General features: G+C 38.0%; 1 protein-coding gene across 1 annotated transcript in view; it reads right to left on the minus strand.

The window, feature by feature from the left end:
• The window catches only part of THAP10 (THAP domain containing 10), a 12,249-nt gene extending 4,585 nt beyond the window's left edge, over positions 1 to 7,664 (minus strand). Inside the window, exon 1 of the mRNA XM_080808875.1 lies at positions 7,133 to 7,664. Within this exon, the coding sequence (XP_080665001.1) occupies positions 7,133 to 7,561 (429 nt within the window). The 5' untranslated portion in view covers positions 7,562 to 7,664. The remainder of the gene's footprint in view (positions 1 to 7,132) is intronic.
• Positions 7,665 to 19,416: the final 11,752 nt, after the last annotated feature.

Below are 19,416 nucleotides of genomic sequence, written 5' to 3' on the forward strand. Positions count from 1 at the left end.
TAATACAAGTTTCAATAAATTTCAAATGATTAAATTCATATGCTGTAAGTTGTCTGGCCACAGTGTAACTGACCTGGAAATCGATAACAAAAATAGAACTACAAAATGCCTGTATATTTGGAAATTTAAAAACCCACTTTTAAATACCCATGAAAAGATAAGAGATAAATTTAGGGTGAAAATAAAAAGATATTTTAAGCTAAATAATCATATTCTATATCAAAAACTTGTGGGACTCAATGCCATGCTTACATGGAATTTATAGTCTTAAATGCACAAAGGACTATAGAAAAATTAATTAGGCTTAATTAATTTCGAGTGGAATCATTAACATCACACAAAACATTTATCCCACAAAATATTTCTAACATATCCTCATTTCAGAAGTAAATTTTTCCTGTATTAAAACTACTCTAGGGAATTCTACAATTGGGAAATAAGCATGTGAAACTCAAATGCTTCTTTGGCCATTAATATGAAAGTTCTGGAAACCCATGATCCAATTTAAACTCTCAAGAAGTTAGAAGAACAGTAAATAAAATTTTTTTTAAAAAATTCAAAAAGTATGGGGCGCCTGGGTGGCTCAGTGGGTTAAAGCCTCTGCCTTCGGCTCAGGTCATGATCTCAGGGTCCTGGGATCGAGCCCCACATCAGGCTCTCTGCTCAGCAGGGAGCCTGCTTCCCCTCTGTCTCTGCCTGCTGCTCTGCCTACTTGTGATCTCTCTCTGTGTCAAATAAATAAATAAAATCTTTAAAATAAAAAAAAAATAAAAAATTCAAAAAGTAGAGGAATCAAGAGTGAGCTATAGGGGCGCTTGGGTGACTCAGTGGGTTAAAGCCTCTGCCTTCGGCTCAGGTCATGATCCCAGGGTCCTGGGATCCAGTCCCACATTGTGCTCTCTGCTCAGCGGGGAGCCTGCTTCCTCCCTCTCTCTCTGCCTGCCTCTCTGCCTACTTGTGATCTCTGTCAAATAAATAAATAAAATCTAAAAAAAAAAAAAAAGAGTGAGCTATAATGTAAACTATGGCACATGGGTAATAATGATGGGTTGATGTAGGTTCATCAATTCTAACAAATGTACCAACTCTGGTGGGGATGTTGATATTGGAGGTGACTGCACATGTGTGGGGGCAGTGGGAATATGGGAAATCTCTCTATAGTCCCCTCAATTTTGCTGTGAACCTAAAACTTCTAAAAAAAAAAACCCTAAGTCTTATAAAAATCATTTTTAAAATACTGGAAAAAAATTTTAAGATGTTTATTTATTTGACAGAGTGAGACAGAGATAGCCACAGAGAGTAAGAGTGGGGCTGGAGAAGGAAGAAGCAGGCTCCCCCTGAGCAGGGAGCCACACAGAGGCCTTGATCCCAGGACCCTGGGATCATGACCTGAACCGAAGGCAGACACTTTAACCACTGAGCCACCCAGGCGCCCCACTACTGGAAAGTTTTCTTAAAAAATTTAAGCAGCGGGGTAAAATATGAAGTATTTGGTAATTCAGTGTTTTGTCTTCACATAAGCAAGCAAGTTGTTTATTCTTACGATATTCTTTGCATGAAATACCACATCTTAATATGTACAGATAATTTTAAGTGAGGTCTTCACTTTTTAACAAGCTTGCTTAATGGAAAAATAGAAGCAAATATCTCTGTTAATCATTTAGCTCAGTACTATATAAATCTAACCTAGCAACTAAAAAATCAAAGTTGAAAAAAATAAGTACAGGGAAGGAAAAATGACAGAAAATAATGAAAAAAAAACCTAGAAAAAAGACAAAGAAGGCAGTTTATTCCTTGAAAAGATTAATAAAAATCAATAAACACCTGATGAAGCAGATCAAAAACCAAATGAAAAAGCAAAAGTCATATAGAATACATACAGATCATATAGCATTTTAAAAGGAAAAAAATTATTATAACTTTGGGTCAATATATTTGAAAACTTTGACAAATTTTTAGAAAAGTGTAATTTATCAAAATAAGTACAGAAACAAAAAACTGAATAACCCTATAACTGTTAAAAAAAAAATGAATCCATCATTAAAAATCTTCCCACAAAGGGCACCTGAATGGTGCAGGTGGTTGAGCATCCAACTCTTCGTTTCCTCTCAGGTTGTGATCTCAAGGTCATGAGATCAAGCCCTGAAGTGGGCTCTGTGCTTAGCATGGAGTCTGCTTGAAATTCTCTCTGTGCCTCCTGCTTGTGTGCACATGTTCTAAAATAAATAAATAAATAAATTGTTAAAAAAAAGTCTTCCCACAAGGAAAACTCCAGGACTAGGTAAGGACCTGGTATCTTTATCAGCAAACTCTACCAAATATTAATATCAAATTTATTAATGAATATATGCCAATTTTTAGAAACAAATCCAGAGAATGATAAGAGGAAATAACTCCACATTAGTCAGCATAATCTTGATACCAAATCTGAGAAAGACATTTTTTTTTCTTTTAAGATTTTCTTTATTTATTTGTCAGACAGACAGAGGCAGGCAGAGGGAGAAGCAGGCTCCCTGCCCAGCAAGAAGCCCAATGTGGAACTCAATCCCAGGACCCTAGGATCATGACCTGAGCTGAAGGCAGATGCTTAACCTACTGAGCCACCCAGGCACCCCTGAGAAAGGCATTTCAAGAAAGAAAAATTATAGACTGAGTATGCCCATGAACACAGATGTAAAAAATCCTAAGTATTAGCAAATCAAATTAAGCAAAATATAAAAGAGTAATACACTTTGCCCAAAATGTGTTTATTTCAGCCATGCAAGTTTGGTTTTATATTTCAAAACCAGGCAATATAATTCACCACAATAACAGAATAATAGACAAAATATATGATCATGAATAGATTCAGAAAAAGCACTTGATCTAATTTAACATCATTTATGATTTACATCTGTAGCAAAAACTAGGAATAGACAGGAGTATTTTTTTATGACAAAAAGCAGCTGCAAAAAAAAAAAAACTGTAGCAAAAATCATATCAAATGGTAAACTTAAAGGCTTTCCCTCTGGAAATAAGAATGAGAAAAAGGATTCCTCATCACCTCTTCGGTTCCCAACATTGTACTGAAGTTTCTAGTTAGCATAGCAGGAATAGGAAATAAAAGCACAAACATCAAAAACTATTTGCTGACATGTTATAGACACATAGAAAGTTGGAAAATATCTATAAATTATTGGAATAAATAGGTTTTCACAAGGTTTCTGGATAAAAGTTCAACAAAGATCAATTTATCCACATACATACATAAAAATAAAATTTTAAATACTGTTTATAATAGCAAAATCAAATAGGAATAAATTTAATAAAAGATGTACAAAACCTTTACATAGAATGCCATAAAATATTTTTAAGAGGAACATAAAAACCCAGGTAAATGTAGGGATACACTACATTCATGGATTGGAAGAACTGTTATTGTCAATATGTCTTTCTCCCCACATTCACTTATAAATTCCATGTAGCCCCAATCAAATCCCAGTAAATAATTTGTGGAAATTGATAAACCAATTCTAAGATATATATGGAACTTTAAGGAGCCCCAAATAGCCTAAGACATCTATGAAGATGGAGAAGGTAAGAGAAATTGATCAATTAAATGCTGATTCTTAATATAAGCTACAATAATTAAGGTACTGTCATACTGTTGCAAAAATATGCAAATTGATAAATGGGCAGAATTTAAAAATGTGTAAACAGACTTAATGTGTACAGAGAAACTTATCTAATGACAAAATTGATGCTGTAGGATGAGGAAATGCTAGTCTTTTCAATAGAAGAGGCTGAATCAATTGGGTATGTATGTGGGAAAAAAATGAAACTTAAACCCTATCTCACATCATAAACAAAAGTCAATTCTGAATGGGTTGTAGATCTGAATGTAAAAATTAAAAATAATTAAATTTATAGAAGGCAGTATAAGAGTGTTTTAAGCATTAAACATATAGAAAAATGTTGGTAAGTTGGTCTGCATTAAAATTAAGAATTTCAGTACATCAAAAGACACTATTAAGAAGGAAGAGGCAAAGGCACAGTGGGAGAAGAAATCTGAAACATATTCAATTGACAAAGAAAGGCAGAATTTATTAAGAATCCGAAATCAACAAAAGTAAGATAACCCAATAGAAAAATGGGCATATCACCAAAGAGGCTATCCACATGTTCAATTAACGTCTGAAAAGGTGTTCCCTTACAAATTTCATTTACAAAATGGGAAATGCAAAGTAAACCACCACTACACACCTTGCAAAAGGACTCGAATGTGAAAGTCTGACAAACCAAGTGTAGGCAAGAATGAGGAACAATGTAAACTCTCACAGGCTGCTAGTAAAGTGTGAACTGGTATGACTATTTTAAAAAACTGCTTGGAATTATTTATTGAAGTTTAGCATAATACCATGTCCCAGCAACTCTAGGTATATACCATGAGAAATGTGTGCACATATGAAAAAGACATGTTCAAAAATGTGTAAAGCAGCATTACGTATAATCGCCCCCAAATGGTAACAACCCAGATGTCCAAATAGAGTAGAACAGATACATTTTTTGGCATTTTCATACAATGGAGCACTACATAATAATGAAAACAAATTTCTGCTATATGAAACTATATGGATGAACCTCACAAATATATTGTTGAACAAAGCCAGAGGCAAGAAATGCCTACATAATGGTTCTAGTGGCTACACTTGTTCAGTCTGTGTTAATTTAATGACAATATTTGTCCACTTTCCTGCATATTTGTTACATTTCAATTAGATAATTTTAAAAAATACAGCTGGATAAAAAAATAAGAAATTAGGAGTTAAGGAAAATAATCACAGCCTCATGAAGCAAGATATCAGTCAGTATATAGTGCTCCTCAGAGCCCCCTTTCTCCTGGGAGATAGTCCCTCATCTTTTCTCAAGATAGGGAATATTCAGTTACATTTATCTACATAAAACCCAACTATCCAGAACAGTATCTATAATAGCCCTCTGTAAATGTTATACAATGCCTGGAAATTAGATTTTTAGTCAGTTGGTTCTGGAATTGGAAAAACAGTGAGTGGGGAAAGGAGCCAGAGGTCGCACATACTTTCTTAGCAATGTTTCTGGGGCTCTCAATCCAGACCTGGCTAAAAAGGTATTGCTATCAACTCTAAACTCTTTTTAACCTTATATACTTCTAAAGTAACTATTACTAAAACTAACAAATAGTTTCCTAATAAACAGCGAGTATATTAATTGCATTAATATGGATTGTTGAAATGTTGGCTAGATATATTAATATATATAATATTCTAATTGCAAAGTAGGTTTGGTATGTACTCTGGATTTCCTCAAGGTTAGCCTTTGTTATAAAATCTTTGATTGTTTCACTAGCCTGGCTTTTTTTCTCCCGAGTTTTGATTAGGTGGTATAATTATGAGGAAGTAAAATGGTAAAAGGGTGTGCATGGCATGTTTAATGCTCCTCTCTTTTACTACATATTTGCATTTGTGTATCATATATGTGCTTAGGTAAAGGTTGGATGAGTGTGAGACTGGAGAGATAATTAAAGAAAGGAGCAGATGTCTTGACTGGTACACAGCTTGGTGAGAAGGGCAGCTGGCTGAGAACTGAAAATTCCATTATAGTACAAAAAAGTGTTCTAAGAGTCTCATAATCACTCCACAAATATTTATTGAATTCCTAAAATTTGCAAAATACTGTCTAGGTACTGCCAATACAATAATGAACATGTCAGATAGGACCCCTGCTCTCAGGGAGCTTACATTCTAATGTGAAGACAGACATTAAGCAAACAACACAATTATTTCATGACAACTGTGATGTGTTATTGAAGTATGTATGATACCAAAGCATATGAACTATATGAAGAATGAAAATATATAATTAGGGGACCAAAGGGGAAGGATGTTTGAATTGATTTTTGAAGTAAAAAGACTTAATTGATGATAATGGGGAATGGGAGGAGCATAATTCCAGGGTATTACACGAAACAAATGAGTGAAGGCTTGTTGGTAGGAAGGAACATAGCATGTTCAAAAATGGAAAAGATCAACATGACTGGTGTATACGGCGCAACAAGGACAGTGGCCTTGGATAGGACTAGTATGGTAGGCAAAAAGCATGCAAGGACTTGTAGGATGTGTTAGTAATTTTGCTCTTAATCCTAGTAATACCAGGATACCTTAAAAGTGTCTTAAGCACCCATTCCAATGTAGGAAGCAGGCTGGTATTTCAGAAAATGTTTTGGTCTGGCAATTGGACCTAGAGTAAATATTACAGGCCTGTGAGGAAATTCTTAATCTCCTGGACGACATCCTTGTGTATAAAGTTTGAGTCTGGGCTAAAGAGCGCTTAGTCAAAGCCAAAATGTCAGTTACAGATCAACTGACGATCACTTGGTGAACTCTTCCCATCTCTCGAAATGAACACTTTTTAGATCCAATCAAAAGTCATAATTTAACCTCTGTGATGGTGATAGGGCTGATGTTTGATTATCTCAAAGAAGGCTGGGAAGTCTTCATTAAGATGGGAAGTGGGGAAGAAGATAAAGTGCCCGGATGCAAAATAAGTCTAGTCCGTGCTTGTGAGGACTAGTAAGGCAGCAGAAGAGGGCAAGGTGAGAACACTAAGCTCACTAGGATGTTTTAACTTACAGGGAGCGAGTCAAGAGGAAGTTCAGGAGTGCGAAGAGATTTATCAGCAAACCCCATTTTTATCCGTGGCTCCACACCCCCCTTCCCTCACCATATTGGCAGTTACCATCATTTCCTCAAGCTCAGGTTAATGTCGAGGAAGAACAGTTACAAGCACCCCTTTCCTTGAGATTTGTGCAAATGGGACCCTTTCTATTTAAAAAGTCTGCAGCGGACTGTGAAGGCGACTCTATAAACTAAAGGATGAGAGTGTGTGTTTGTGTGAGTCTGAGGGAGGATGAGGCAGAAGCAAACTATGTAACTCCCCAGCGTTCACGTTAAATACGACCTGGCGATCCCCACTACAGCACCCTCCTAATTTTAGAGATGGGAAAACGGAACCCTTCGAGGTGAGATGACCTTCCTCAGGTGACACTAGTGGCACAGCCGAGCCACAGTCCGGGGGTCCTTCCGCAACCCTCGGTGGACTTCTGATGTCCCTTTACCTGTGAAGGCGCAGCCCTCTTCCTGGCCTGGAGGAGCGTACTGGAGCCTGGCCGCGGGGCGGCCTCTGCCTGCCTGCCTGCCTGGGGCTCTCCTCCCTTTTCGGGGCCGCCTGCATGCTCTCCCTCTTCTTCCCCCTTAGGTGCCGGGGCGGACACCCGGTGCAGGGTGGGCACGGCGCCCGCTACGAGCCTCAGGCGCTGGGAGAAGCGCAGGTTCTTCTGGATAACCGACGAGACGTCAAAACAGGCCGGAGCGAAGTGGTCCGAGCAGATGACAGAGCGGTCATTGCCCCCGTACCAGTCGGCGCGGCGGCCCCGCACGAAGCGGTCCCACAGCAGCCGCACCGCCCGGTCCTTGGGGAAGCGGAACAGCGACTTCCCGGACTTGGTGGTGTTGCCGCAGTGGGCGGCCACGCAGCGGGCCGGCATTGCCGCGGCCTCAGCCTCCGCACGCCCGCGCGCTCCCACCCGGGGAGACGCGGTCCCCCTGCGCCGGTCCGCGCTGCGCGGCGCCTCGTGCGTGCCCCTACCTCCGGCCACCGGAAGTACCGAGCTGGGGCCCCACAGGGGAGTACGCGGTGCTCGGATATCGGCCTCCGTCCGCTCGCGGCGGTCCTCCCCGGAGAGCAGGGCGCCACCGGCAGCGGGATCCAAATTTCGCGCGGGCCCAACTGAGGTGGGCCGTAAAGAGGGACGGACCGGAAGTGGTGGTTGTCACAGCTACCGAGGCGGCCGGCCTCTTCCCCGTGTCCTCCTCCCTACACTCCCGCTCCGGTTGCACGAGGCCAGGAAAGCAGGACGAGGAAGTGCGGACGCACCGGACCCCAGCAAACATCACCGGAGGCTCTACCGACCGGGTGGGCCTGCCGATTTAAGAGAGGACCAGACCGGAAATGGTCGTCTCCATGGTAACCCCTGAGCGGGTTGCCTGGGAGATGACCCCTTTCGGTGTCTGAGTCTCCGCTGTATCGTCGCTTCTAAGGCAGTTCTAACAGATCCTGGACTGTCTCCTGCCATGATTCCCGGGAAGTACCGCTCTGTTTCTGGCCGGGCTGCGAATAACGTAGGTTGGGTCTCCTGCCTTCCCTTCTCCCCCATTCGTATCGTTCTTTCTGACTGGCGTCTTTGTCCTAGGTGATGGGCTGTATTAATTGGGACCAGGATCGCTGAATCTACTCAAGCTATTGTCTGACCGAGGCTTGAGATTCGTGGACTGGACCAAGGCACTTGGAGGGTATTTAATATTGTGTGATGGGTATTCAAAGTCTTGTCCAGGTTCTTGGCTTCCAGAAGGTGGAGCTGGTCTGCTGTGAAAGGCTAAGCCTCATTTCAATTCTTTTAACCAGTCGATCTCCCACCCCTTCTCTTAATTAAGAAAAAAAAAAGTATTATTAATAGGCACTCCACCTCCTTCACCTGTCCCGTTGAGATATTTACGTAGACTTGAAATGGCAAGTGTCAGAACCTCAGGTTATAAGGTAGAGGGTTAAATCGCTGCAGACATCTTGGGAAATAAATCACAGGGAAACCTTTTTAATTCTTAGTCGCGATTTTATTGTTTTCAGCAGATCGTCAGAACATGATCATTTACCACAAACGAAAAGCAAGCATTCTGTTTTATTCTAAGTGTTTGTTATATCTTTCTCTGTATCAGTTTCGGGAGAAATATGTGTGTATTTAAGTTAAGAGCGTATGTTATGCTATAATTTTTATGTTGCAGGTGAACTGTGGGCTTCATCTGGTTATTCAAACATCATCGCTTCCTGAAAAAAGCAAAGTAAGATTTAAGCAGATTTATATTTAAATCGAAGATAAATTATTTTATAATCTACACAAATAACAGCATGATTTAAAGAGTAGAGCTAAAATAATTTTTTATTTTCTGCCCACCTAAAGTCAAAAAGCCTCTTTAAAAAACTGATTCTTACTTCACCAATTACAAGAGGTGGGTTTTGTTTTGTTTTGTTTTTTATATTTAAACATTTCTTAAGTCAGGATTCTTCTTAAAATTGATGGCACATCATAGTCGAATTAGGAATGTTTTTTCTTTCTTAGTAGTGAGTAAAATGATGGTATGCCTTGCTACCGATGGCATCTTATAATGGATAAAATGTAATAATATGGGGGGATATATCTACAGATTCTATTTATAATCAGGGGAGAACATAATAGATTAGCAGTAAAAATATATTGGGCTTAGTGCTATTCAGAAGTTAAGATGTGAACATAAGATTCTTTTTTCCCAGATTTGCATACAGTATCCACTGGCATTTCCATTATTTCTAGCTTTAGATTTGATTTTTGAGATACATGTTTTTCTTTCCCTCCTGTCTCACCTCAGCACTCAGACATACTCATCTACCTCCCACAGAACTGTCTCAAGACACAAAACAATTTTTCCTCCTTTGCCCAAGTTGGATACCTCCAGCCATCACAATTCAGTTTTTTTCCTGAAAGATTGTTCAATAGATGTCACTGGGGGAACTCTAAAGTGAAGGACAGAGTTTATAAACAACAGCATGAGGAGGGTAAGGAGGGGCATGAAGAGGGTTGACAGAAGGACACCATTAGTCAAGGAGGCAGTAGTTGATTACATTAAATATGAAAATAAACCCTTGAAAAATAGACCATTTGATCATCTTGAATAAATAGCAATTAGCTAGATTAATTGAAAATATTCTTCATTATAATTGGATATAATGGATCCTTGCCAAAGTTTTGCTAATTGATTTTGCTGGAAAAATCCCGTTTTATCATTATAATGTATTTCTTGGAACTATGTGCCTTGTCCAGATTCTTTTCAAACCATTTACTTTCTCTAGAGTGGACATATGTTCTGAGAAAATACCTTTAGCTCATATAATTCATAAAGTTAAAGTACAAATGCTGTTATAATGTTTATTATGGATGAATCAGAAGCATCATAACTCTTTTATGATATATATTTAGGGTTTTTTGGTGGCTAATCACGAGTTTTTTTTTTTCTCAGTCCTATCAAATAATTTAAAATCAATTTAGAGAATACCCTTCTTAGAAGGTTTAGATATACAGTTTTATTACATTTGGATTCTCAAAAGGAATTCTGATGATAAAAACATAGTGATTTTTTTTCAACAGAATTTACTTTTTGTTATATGATTTTTGCTTTTGTTTTCTGGAAAATGGTTCTTTTAATCATTGTATTTGTGGTGAGTGTATGGAGGAATTGCAAGTGGTTTACAGCATAGTTTCATCTGACCCCATGAAATAGACTCTGTGTGTGCGTGGGTGTGTGTGCTAAAAACTCATAACATAAAAATTGCCATTTTAGCCATTTTAAGTTGTACAAATTTGTGATATTAAATACATTCACAAGGTTGTACAGCCATCATCAGTGTGTAGTTCCAGAACTTTTGTCACTCAAAAGGGAGTCCCTGTATCCATTAAACAATCACTCCCCATTCCCCCTTCCCACCCCCTTTGAAAACCACAAATTTGTTTTCTGTCTCTTTAGATTTTTTTATTATCAGTTTTTCACTCAGCATGTTTTCAAGGTTCATCTGTGTTGTGTCTTGTGTCAGTATTGTACATAATTTTATAATCATCTTCATTACTTACTATTAAATTTTCTCCCCAAATATGTCTCTTAGGTTGAATTCAAGCTAAATAAAGAAACGCCATCATTCTCTGGTCGACTCTTACAACATGATCTTGAAAGAAACTACTCAAGTAGGCAAGGTATTGTCAGCAAGTAGAGATCAGATATGTCTTATCTTATTTGAGTAATATTGCTTAATAATCTTGACTACCTAAATCCAAATAGACCTGAATTAAAAATGAAATGGTTCATTAACCAGTGGTTCACTGATTAAATTGGTTTGGTATTTATTTGGATCAGAATTGATTTTATATATGCAGCATGGTAGATTATTTCCAATAGAAAAAACAGTTGTGCTGTAGTTTGAGACTGGGTTATGCACAACAGAATAGGATGGAATCTTCCAAATACTGTTTAGAACTAGGAAAAATGGCTACCTAATGAGGGTAAGAGTATGGGAACACATATGTCTAGGAAATAAAGAAACAGTGGAAAGAGTGAAAAGTCAGGAGTAGAAAAGAAAATCTTTCCCTTACTAACGTATATAATTATAGATATTTTATATCAAAGGCCTTACACTTTAGTGTGCCATCACCTCAGATTTTATTAGAAAGGCAGGTTCTTAGTACTCCCCTTCCTTTCTTCCTCTTCCCCATTCTGATTTTGTAGGTCTCAAGTGGGATTTGGAAATGTGGATTTTATTTTTTTTAATTAATTATTTTTATTAACATAAATGTATTTTTTGCCCCAGGGGTACAGGTCTGTGAATTGTCAGGCTTACACATTTCACAGCACTCACCATAGCACATACCCTCCCCAATGTCCATGGAAATGTGCATTTTAATGTCTTGAGGGATTCTGATGGATGTGGTTTGTGGATTACCCTTTGAGAAACAGTGCCTTATATGATCTGGTTGTATTTCTGAAATGAGTTTTTCAGTTCATGGAGAAATTTCCTTTAGACATTTGAGTGGTTAGTTGGTTGTTAACAACTGCTAGCCATCTGTAATGGGCTAATGTTAAACACTACAGAATCCTTATATACTGTACCATCTGTACCTCCTAGGAGTTTGTATGAGGGGGTTGATCTGTATAGGCAGGCCCAGATTGTTCATCTCATTACTGCACGAATGTATGGTCATCTTGAATATTGGATTAGTTTTCTTTTTTTGTTTTGTTACTTTTGGACTTTCCTCTTGGGCCCATCTAATTTGAGATGACTTTTTTCTTTTTCTTTTTTAAAGATTTTATATATTTGACAGAGAGAGATCACAAGTAGGCAGAGAGAGAGGTGGGGAAGCAGGCTCCCCGCTAAGCAGAGATCCTGATGCGGGGCTTGATCTCAGGACCCTGAGATCATGACCTGAGCGGAAGGCAGAGTCTTAACCCTCTGAGCTACCTAGGCACCCCCGACTTTTCTCTTTCTTATATCCTACAGTCTTGTCTTGGCCAACTGCTAGACATGGCATCAACCTAACTGCAGTTCCACGCTACAGGGAGCATCTGTCTTGCTCTCTTTGGTTCAGTTCACTACATATTTATTGAGTGTATGCTATGTGCTAGATACTGTATTAGGAGCAGAGTTATAGATGTGAAATTGAGAATTCTCAAGCAAAATTCTTTATGTTTGCATTACGAATTTCCCTTACATTTTTTAATAATAATATCTTAAATGTGTTTTCTAAGTCCTGAGTCAAACTTACATACTTTTCCCAAGCTATTCTCAAGTTAGAAGAAGAGTTTGTTATACAGATTTCTGGATGACTGGCCAGGTAAATTTATTTAAGTGGTAAGGTATTATTAGAGATTTGCTAATGAAGAAATAGTATAGAGCACTGAATTTTGTGAACCTAAGAGATAAATAAAGTTTCATACATAAGTAATGACTCATGAAATACAAAATTCTTTAGGGAAAAAAAAATTTTTTTTTCATTGAAGGATTTCATTCAAAAATTGTTCTCTGTGACAGGCTATTCATTTGTACCCTGTTCTTTCCAAATGTGCATCCTCCATAGTTCCAGGCAATTTCATGCAAAGGAGACCCATGTGGCATATAGCTGTTCTTTTCAACTTATGTACTCACTATTCTACCTGAAAAGACATAAAACTTTGGCAAAATTATAAGTAGCATTTATCAAGAAGGTTTGGGAATTTTTCTCTAATAAACTGCATCCTGATGTCTAATCATAATTTCACCCATTTCCTTTTTTTCTTAATTTTTCCAAAATTAATTAAGCATAATAGCCCATCAGCATAAATTAATCAATGGTACTCTCAGTTTAAAGGAAAGAAGCTGAGTATTTTAGTTAGGCTGGTAAATTTAAAACTTGGTATGTATATTTTTGTGGGCTTTTTAGATTATTGTTAAGAGTTAATCCCTGTATCCTTGGGATTTTATAAGTGCCAGATATTCCAAGGATACAATAAAATCTCAGTTAACCAGAATTTAATTTATTAGCTCCCTTAATTAAGAATTCCAAAATGTGTATATAGAGAGGAAGAATCAGTGCTTCACTCTTAAAATCATAATAGATCAGTGGAAAATCTACAATCAGTATCTCAAAGGTAAGACTGAGTGGACAGTCATACAGGACCATGCACTGTATCATCCATCCGCCCATCTTTCCATCTATCCACTTACCCATCCATTTACCCATCTGTTCATCTGCATATGTAGTGTGCAGTACAGTGAAGGTTCTCTTTGAATATAGACCGTTATTGAAAGAATGGTCAGTATTTTTTTTTAAAGATTTATTTATTTATTTGAGAAAAAGAGCACGAGATAATGCAGGGGGTGTGAAGAGGGAGAGAGAATCTCAAGCAGACTCCGCACTGAGTACAGAGCTTGACATGTGGTTCCATCTCACGACCCTGAGACCATGACCCTGAGATCATGACCTGAGCTGAGAACAAGATTTGGACACTTAACCAACTAAACCCCCCAGCTGCCCCCAATCCTCATTTTTATACCAAAATACAAAACTTTGACTTTCTTTCTTTTTTTTTTTTTTTAACAGAAATAGTATATGCGAAATAGATTTCCACTTAACTTTTAGTAAATTGGAAAATCAATTAGTTTATTGATTCCTCAGATTCGGGCAAGAATATAAAGAATGTAAAATGAGATCTATCTCCCAAAGAGCTCATAAATTTGTGGGGAAAACAGGGGCTTCATATCCAGTAAATTAAATAGTGACATATGAAATAAAGGAAATGTTTCAATTAAAATTTTGCCACATTGTAATGTGGTTTATATGTAGGGTGAAACATCCCACAAATATATGTGGGTGTTTGATATACAAATATATGTGCATATATCTGCATAAGTATGTGGATGTGTCAGTCATAGATCACTCTGGTTTCCAGTCATTTAAAGGATCTTGTTTGTGGGTTTTAAGATGTTTCTTCCTAATTGTTGTCATTCGTTGCTATATCTTGTAAGATATTTATCACACTGAACATGATAGTGAGCTCAACGTGGGGATAGGGATTATGACTTCTGTGCATAATAGGAACTGAAAAGTGTAAGGATAAAACTTGCTTTAAGCATAAATGAACATTCTCTTTGATTATTTCCTGTATACCCCAAGTCTTTGAAAGTTTCATTCTACCTCTTAAACTGAGGAGTGGCTTGAAGCCTTAACAAAATAATTTAAAAACCTGACTCTGATGCTAATGACAGAAATCAAATTTGTCCATTGGTTGGAGTTTTACCTGTATCATCCTTAGGTGGCCAATTACACCTGACTCAATTAATCCTTAGGCTAATTTTTGTTTGTTTCTGTTTTGTTTTTTAACTATCTGAATTTTGATTTCCAAATGGGTTTACTGAACCGTGGTTGCTTTGGTATCCTGCTAGGCACTGAATCCTGTCACAAGAGCAGTTCATTGGTGAACATGAGGCCAGTTCTGAGTGATCTACTTGAGAACATCATTGTTAGTTATCTTGATGTTTCTTGATACTTAGAAAAGTGGAATATGAGCACTGGTTATTTTGTGCAAGAAGCTAGGTGTGTGATATTTCGATAGATACTTTATGCTTTGTAGACCCATAGAAGCTAGCAAATATTGTTGCTTGACAGCTTTTTAGTAGTATCTATATGAAACTTGATGTTAATGATGTTAATGGCTTCATGATGTTGTCATCATATTGTCTCATGGTCTCCCAAAGAGTATGTTAGCTTCCTAGATTTGGTTTTTTCTTTTCACCTTATTGGTCTGTTTAAGCAGAAGAGCTCTGTGGTAACCATAGTTTCTGTTTTACTGCTTATTGCTCCCGTCAACATCAGTTGCTTCTTTCAGGAAATTTTTTCTTTATAGAAGAAAATACAGTAGATTTCCTCTGATGTTCAAAGTGATCCCTTTGACCCATTACTCAAATCTTATCTCATTTCTGGAACTTGCCAGCATCTCTTCTTGACCATTCTACATTCTTCTGGGTCTGTAGAATATACCTTAATATCTACCTCCCTATAAACCCATCTTCTTTTTTTTTTTTAAGATTTTATTTATTTATTTGACAGAGAGAGAGAGATCACAAGTAGGCAGAGAGGCAGGCAGAGAGAGAGGGGGAAGCAGGCTGCCGAGCAGAGAGCCCAATTCGACCTCGATCCCAGGACTCTGAGATCATGACCTGAGCCAAAAGCAGAGGCTTAACCCACTGAGCCACCCAGGCACCCCAAACCTGTTTTCTTAAGTGGAAAATAACTGTCACATTTATGTGGGAATATATAACAGATACTATTTTTTATTCTGTATTTTGTGTACATTGTTCTCTATAGTCTATTAATTTCATATGTGTTTGCCAGTTAGATTGAAAGCTACTTAATGGCAGTCAGGATTATAGGACCAACAGCCTATAAACCTCATAGGAGTATCGTAGACCTTGTAGAGCCTAACTAACTAAAAATGAACAATATTTGACCACATCCATCAGTCTCTACAATATTTTCTACTAATAGTGGCTGAACATACAAAAAAAAAAGTGATACATCTGCTATCCAAAACTACTTTCTCTGTACTTCCAGTAGCAAAGTCATGTATTGTGTAGCTTTGTGATAAACTTTTTGATATTTTGAAGGAGATGGAAGAGTAATAAGCCCTTCGCCTCGTAATAAATCATCATGCATCTCATCCACAACAAACGTGACAGAACTATGTGGGCTGGAAATGAAAACTACCATGAGCTCCTTATCAGCATTTGGAGATTCTTCCATTCAGACACCTTCAAAGTCCAGAATCCGGCAGGGCTGTCATAGTGCTGGCCCAAATGTATCTGGTAATGAGGGACTATCATCTCAGCTTTAAGAGACTTAAACTTTAGTGTTAGGAGTCAGCCTTATAAAGGGGTAAAGATAGTCCTAGAGTAGTTCTGTACTTTCAACCAATCTATAGGGCGAGGGAAAAATTATTTGGTATATACAGAACATGTAGTTTTAGGGTTGAGGAGGAAAGAAACAAACTCAAATGTAGGAATTAATTTTAAGTGTAGAGAGCTATGGAAATTGTAGTTTCCAGAAAAGATATTTGTAGGTGCCAAAGTTCTCCAAATATAAGGTGACTTTAGTTTCAAGATTTTAAAGGTTTTTTTTCTTAATCAAGTAATTTGTATATCCTTTTCAATAGGTGATCATATTCATCTGGCGAGCTCATCAATGCCATCATTTCCCATCCTGCAACGTTCTTCTGAAGAGAAAATTCTTTACTCAGACAGGTTGACTCTAGAAAGGTGAGGACAATGTCTTTTCTTTTCTTTTTTTGACCAGATAATACATAAATATGGTACAAGATTGGAAAGATAGAAAAGGCTTTCTCTCTTCTCCTGCTCTTCAGCTCCCCAGTTCTCCCACATAGGTATAATCACTCTTCCAAATTTTTATTTATCCTTTCCGGAGTGTGGGGAGGGATTTTATAGCTGTGTAATGTAACAGAGCTTACCTATACCCTGAAAGAGTAGTATAGCCATTCTAGACTATGACATGGATTAAAATGGATTTTATGATAGAAAAACTTACAATGTAGTCCTCATATGGGTCCTTCTGGGCCCTCTCCTGTTGAGTTCCTGTTGCCTCACTGGCCTGAACTCCTCATTTCTCCTTCATTCACTTTGCTGAAGTTATACCTGCCTCCTTGGTGCCACTTGAATACACCAAGCATGCTTATACCTCAGAACTTCTGTACTCGATGTTCTCTTTGCAAAGAATGCTGTTCCCCCACATATTTGTAGGCTTACTCCCTAATCTCCTTCAGGTCTTAATTCAAATGTCATCATGTCAGGGATGACCTTCCTCAGTTATCATCTTCAGAGCTATATCCCCTTCCATCTTGACGCTCCCCAACCCCCTTCTCTGCCTCATTTTTCTTCTTAGCATGTATCACCCTCCAACATATGAAGTATTTTACTTATCAAGTTGATCCTTTGTCTCCTCCTACTGGAATATAAGCTCCCCAAACACTGGGAGATTTTTTCAGTTTTGTATCCTGAGCACCTAGAGCAGAGCCTGGGACAAAAGAGACTAAAAAATTTTGAACGGGTGAATATATTTAAGATTTGATCCCTAGCTGTAAATCTAGGAAGCCCTTGAACCCTCTTTACCCTGTCGGTGGGAATGCAAACTGGTGTAACCACTCTGGAAAACAGTATGGAGGTTCTTCAAAAAGCTAAAAATAGGGCTACCCTATGACTCAGCCATTGCACTACTAGGTATTTACCCAAAGGAAACAAACATGGTGATTCGAAGGGGCACATGCACCCCAATGTTTATAGCAGCAATGTCCACAATAGCCAAATTATAGAAAGGGCCCAGATATCCATCAACAGATGAATGGATAAAGATGTGGTATATATCAATATCTATTTATCTATATCTATATATATGGAATATTTTATGTGTGTGTGTGTGTGTGTATGTGTATATATATATATATATATATATATATATATATATATATATGAATGATGGAATATTACTCAGCCATCAAAAAGAATGAAATCTTGCCGTTTGCAACGATTTGGATGGAACTAAAGTGTATTATGCTAAGCTAAATAAGTCAGTCAGAGAAAGACAAATACCATATGGTTTCACTCCTATGTGGAATTTAAGAAACGAAACAAATGAACATAGGGGAAGGGAAAGAAAATAAAGGGGGAAGGGAAAGAAAAATAAAATAAGAGGAAAACAGAGAAGGAGACAAACCATAAAGAGACTCTTTAATTATAGAGAATAAACTCAGGGCTGCTGGAGGGAAGGTTGGTGGGGGGAGGGGGTAACTGGCTGATGGGCATTAAGGAGGACACTTGATATAATGAGCCCCTCCTGTTATATAAGACTAATGAATCACTAAATTCTGTCCCTGAAACTAATAACATGCTGTATGTTACCTAAATTGAATGTAAACAAAAAATAAAACTAAAATAAATCTAGGAAGCCCCTGATAATAGAATGGTGGATGAACATCCCTATCCTATCTTAGTGCTATAACCAGTCTAGGAAAACCATCACTACTATGCATACCTTTAGCTTAGCAGTGCCTTTCCAAGAGCAATTTTTGTTTGAAGATTTTATTTATTTATTTGAGAGAGAAAGAGTGAGCAAGAGAGAGAAGTGGAGCAGGGGGAGGGGCAGAGCGAGGGGGAGAAGCAGACTCTCCAGAGCTGTATGATGGGGCTCGATCCCGGGACTCCAGGATCATGGTCTGAGCCTAAGGCAAATGCTTAACTGACTGAGCCACCCAGGCGCCCCCATCCAAGAGCAAATTGTTAAGCAAACTTCTTACATTAGCAGTGCACACCTGACAGTGACTTGTCCTAGACCATCTTTGTGTGTAGTTGGGAAAAAGGTCTCTGGAGGGTGCAGTGTGTTGTATTGTAGGCAGAGCAGAGGGCGCTAACTCTCAGGATGGTTTTGTAGTATTGGTGTTACAGCATCAAGTAGGAAATACAGAGGCACAGGTTTTGTCCAATATACATCTGGTATTAGGGCCAGAGGTGTAGCAACTCAGGGATTTTGTAGCCAGAACACTGCCCCTGCCCTGAGAAAGCTCTGGCTTATTGTGTGTGTGTGTTTGCTTGTTTTACTGCATGGCAGGCACTTAGGGGTTCAGGGGGTGGACAAGTGAGCTTGGGTCTTAGTCACTTGATTTGGAATCTGAGAAAGTGACTTTATTTCAAGCTATAGTAACTTAGATGAGAGGGAGGTCCGAGATTATTTATTTTCCTTTCTCGGTGATGACTGACTCAGAAATTGGATGAACTAGAAGCTGGGGGTATTGGTAAGTTTAATTGAGAAATAGAGGAAGACTGAAGCAGGAAAAGTTTTTGAGACAAAGTTTTTGGCTAAGCTGATAAGTATATAAATTTTAAACTAGAATACTTGTCATTTATTAATTTATAAGTTATAAGACAAGGAGGAAATGTGATAGTATTGAATGCATGAAATGAATTCTAAATACTAAGCACACATTAAAACAATTCAACTATTGTCTGTTATGTTTTACTTTTCTTCTGTTATAAAGCAATTTTTTCCAGGGTGTGTTTTTAAACATCGTATCTTTGTCAACTGTTTGTATTCAGTCATTTCTTTGTGCTAATCACATTTTCTCTATAAATGAGGACTATTCTGATCCCATTCACAATTTCACTCATGCTTGTAGAATTCTGATTAATTTTCTTTAAAGGTTACATTTGCTTGATTTTTACTAAAAGAAA

Source organism: Martes martes (genome assembly GCF_963455335.1).
Source record: "Martes martes genome assembly, chromosome: 7".
In the NCBI taxonomy this organism is placed as follows: Eukaryota; Metazoa; Chordata; class Mammalia; order Carnivora; family Mustelidae; genus Martes; species Martes martes.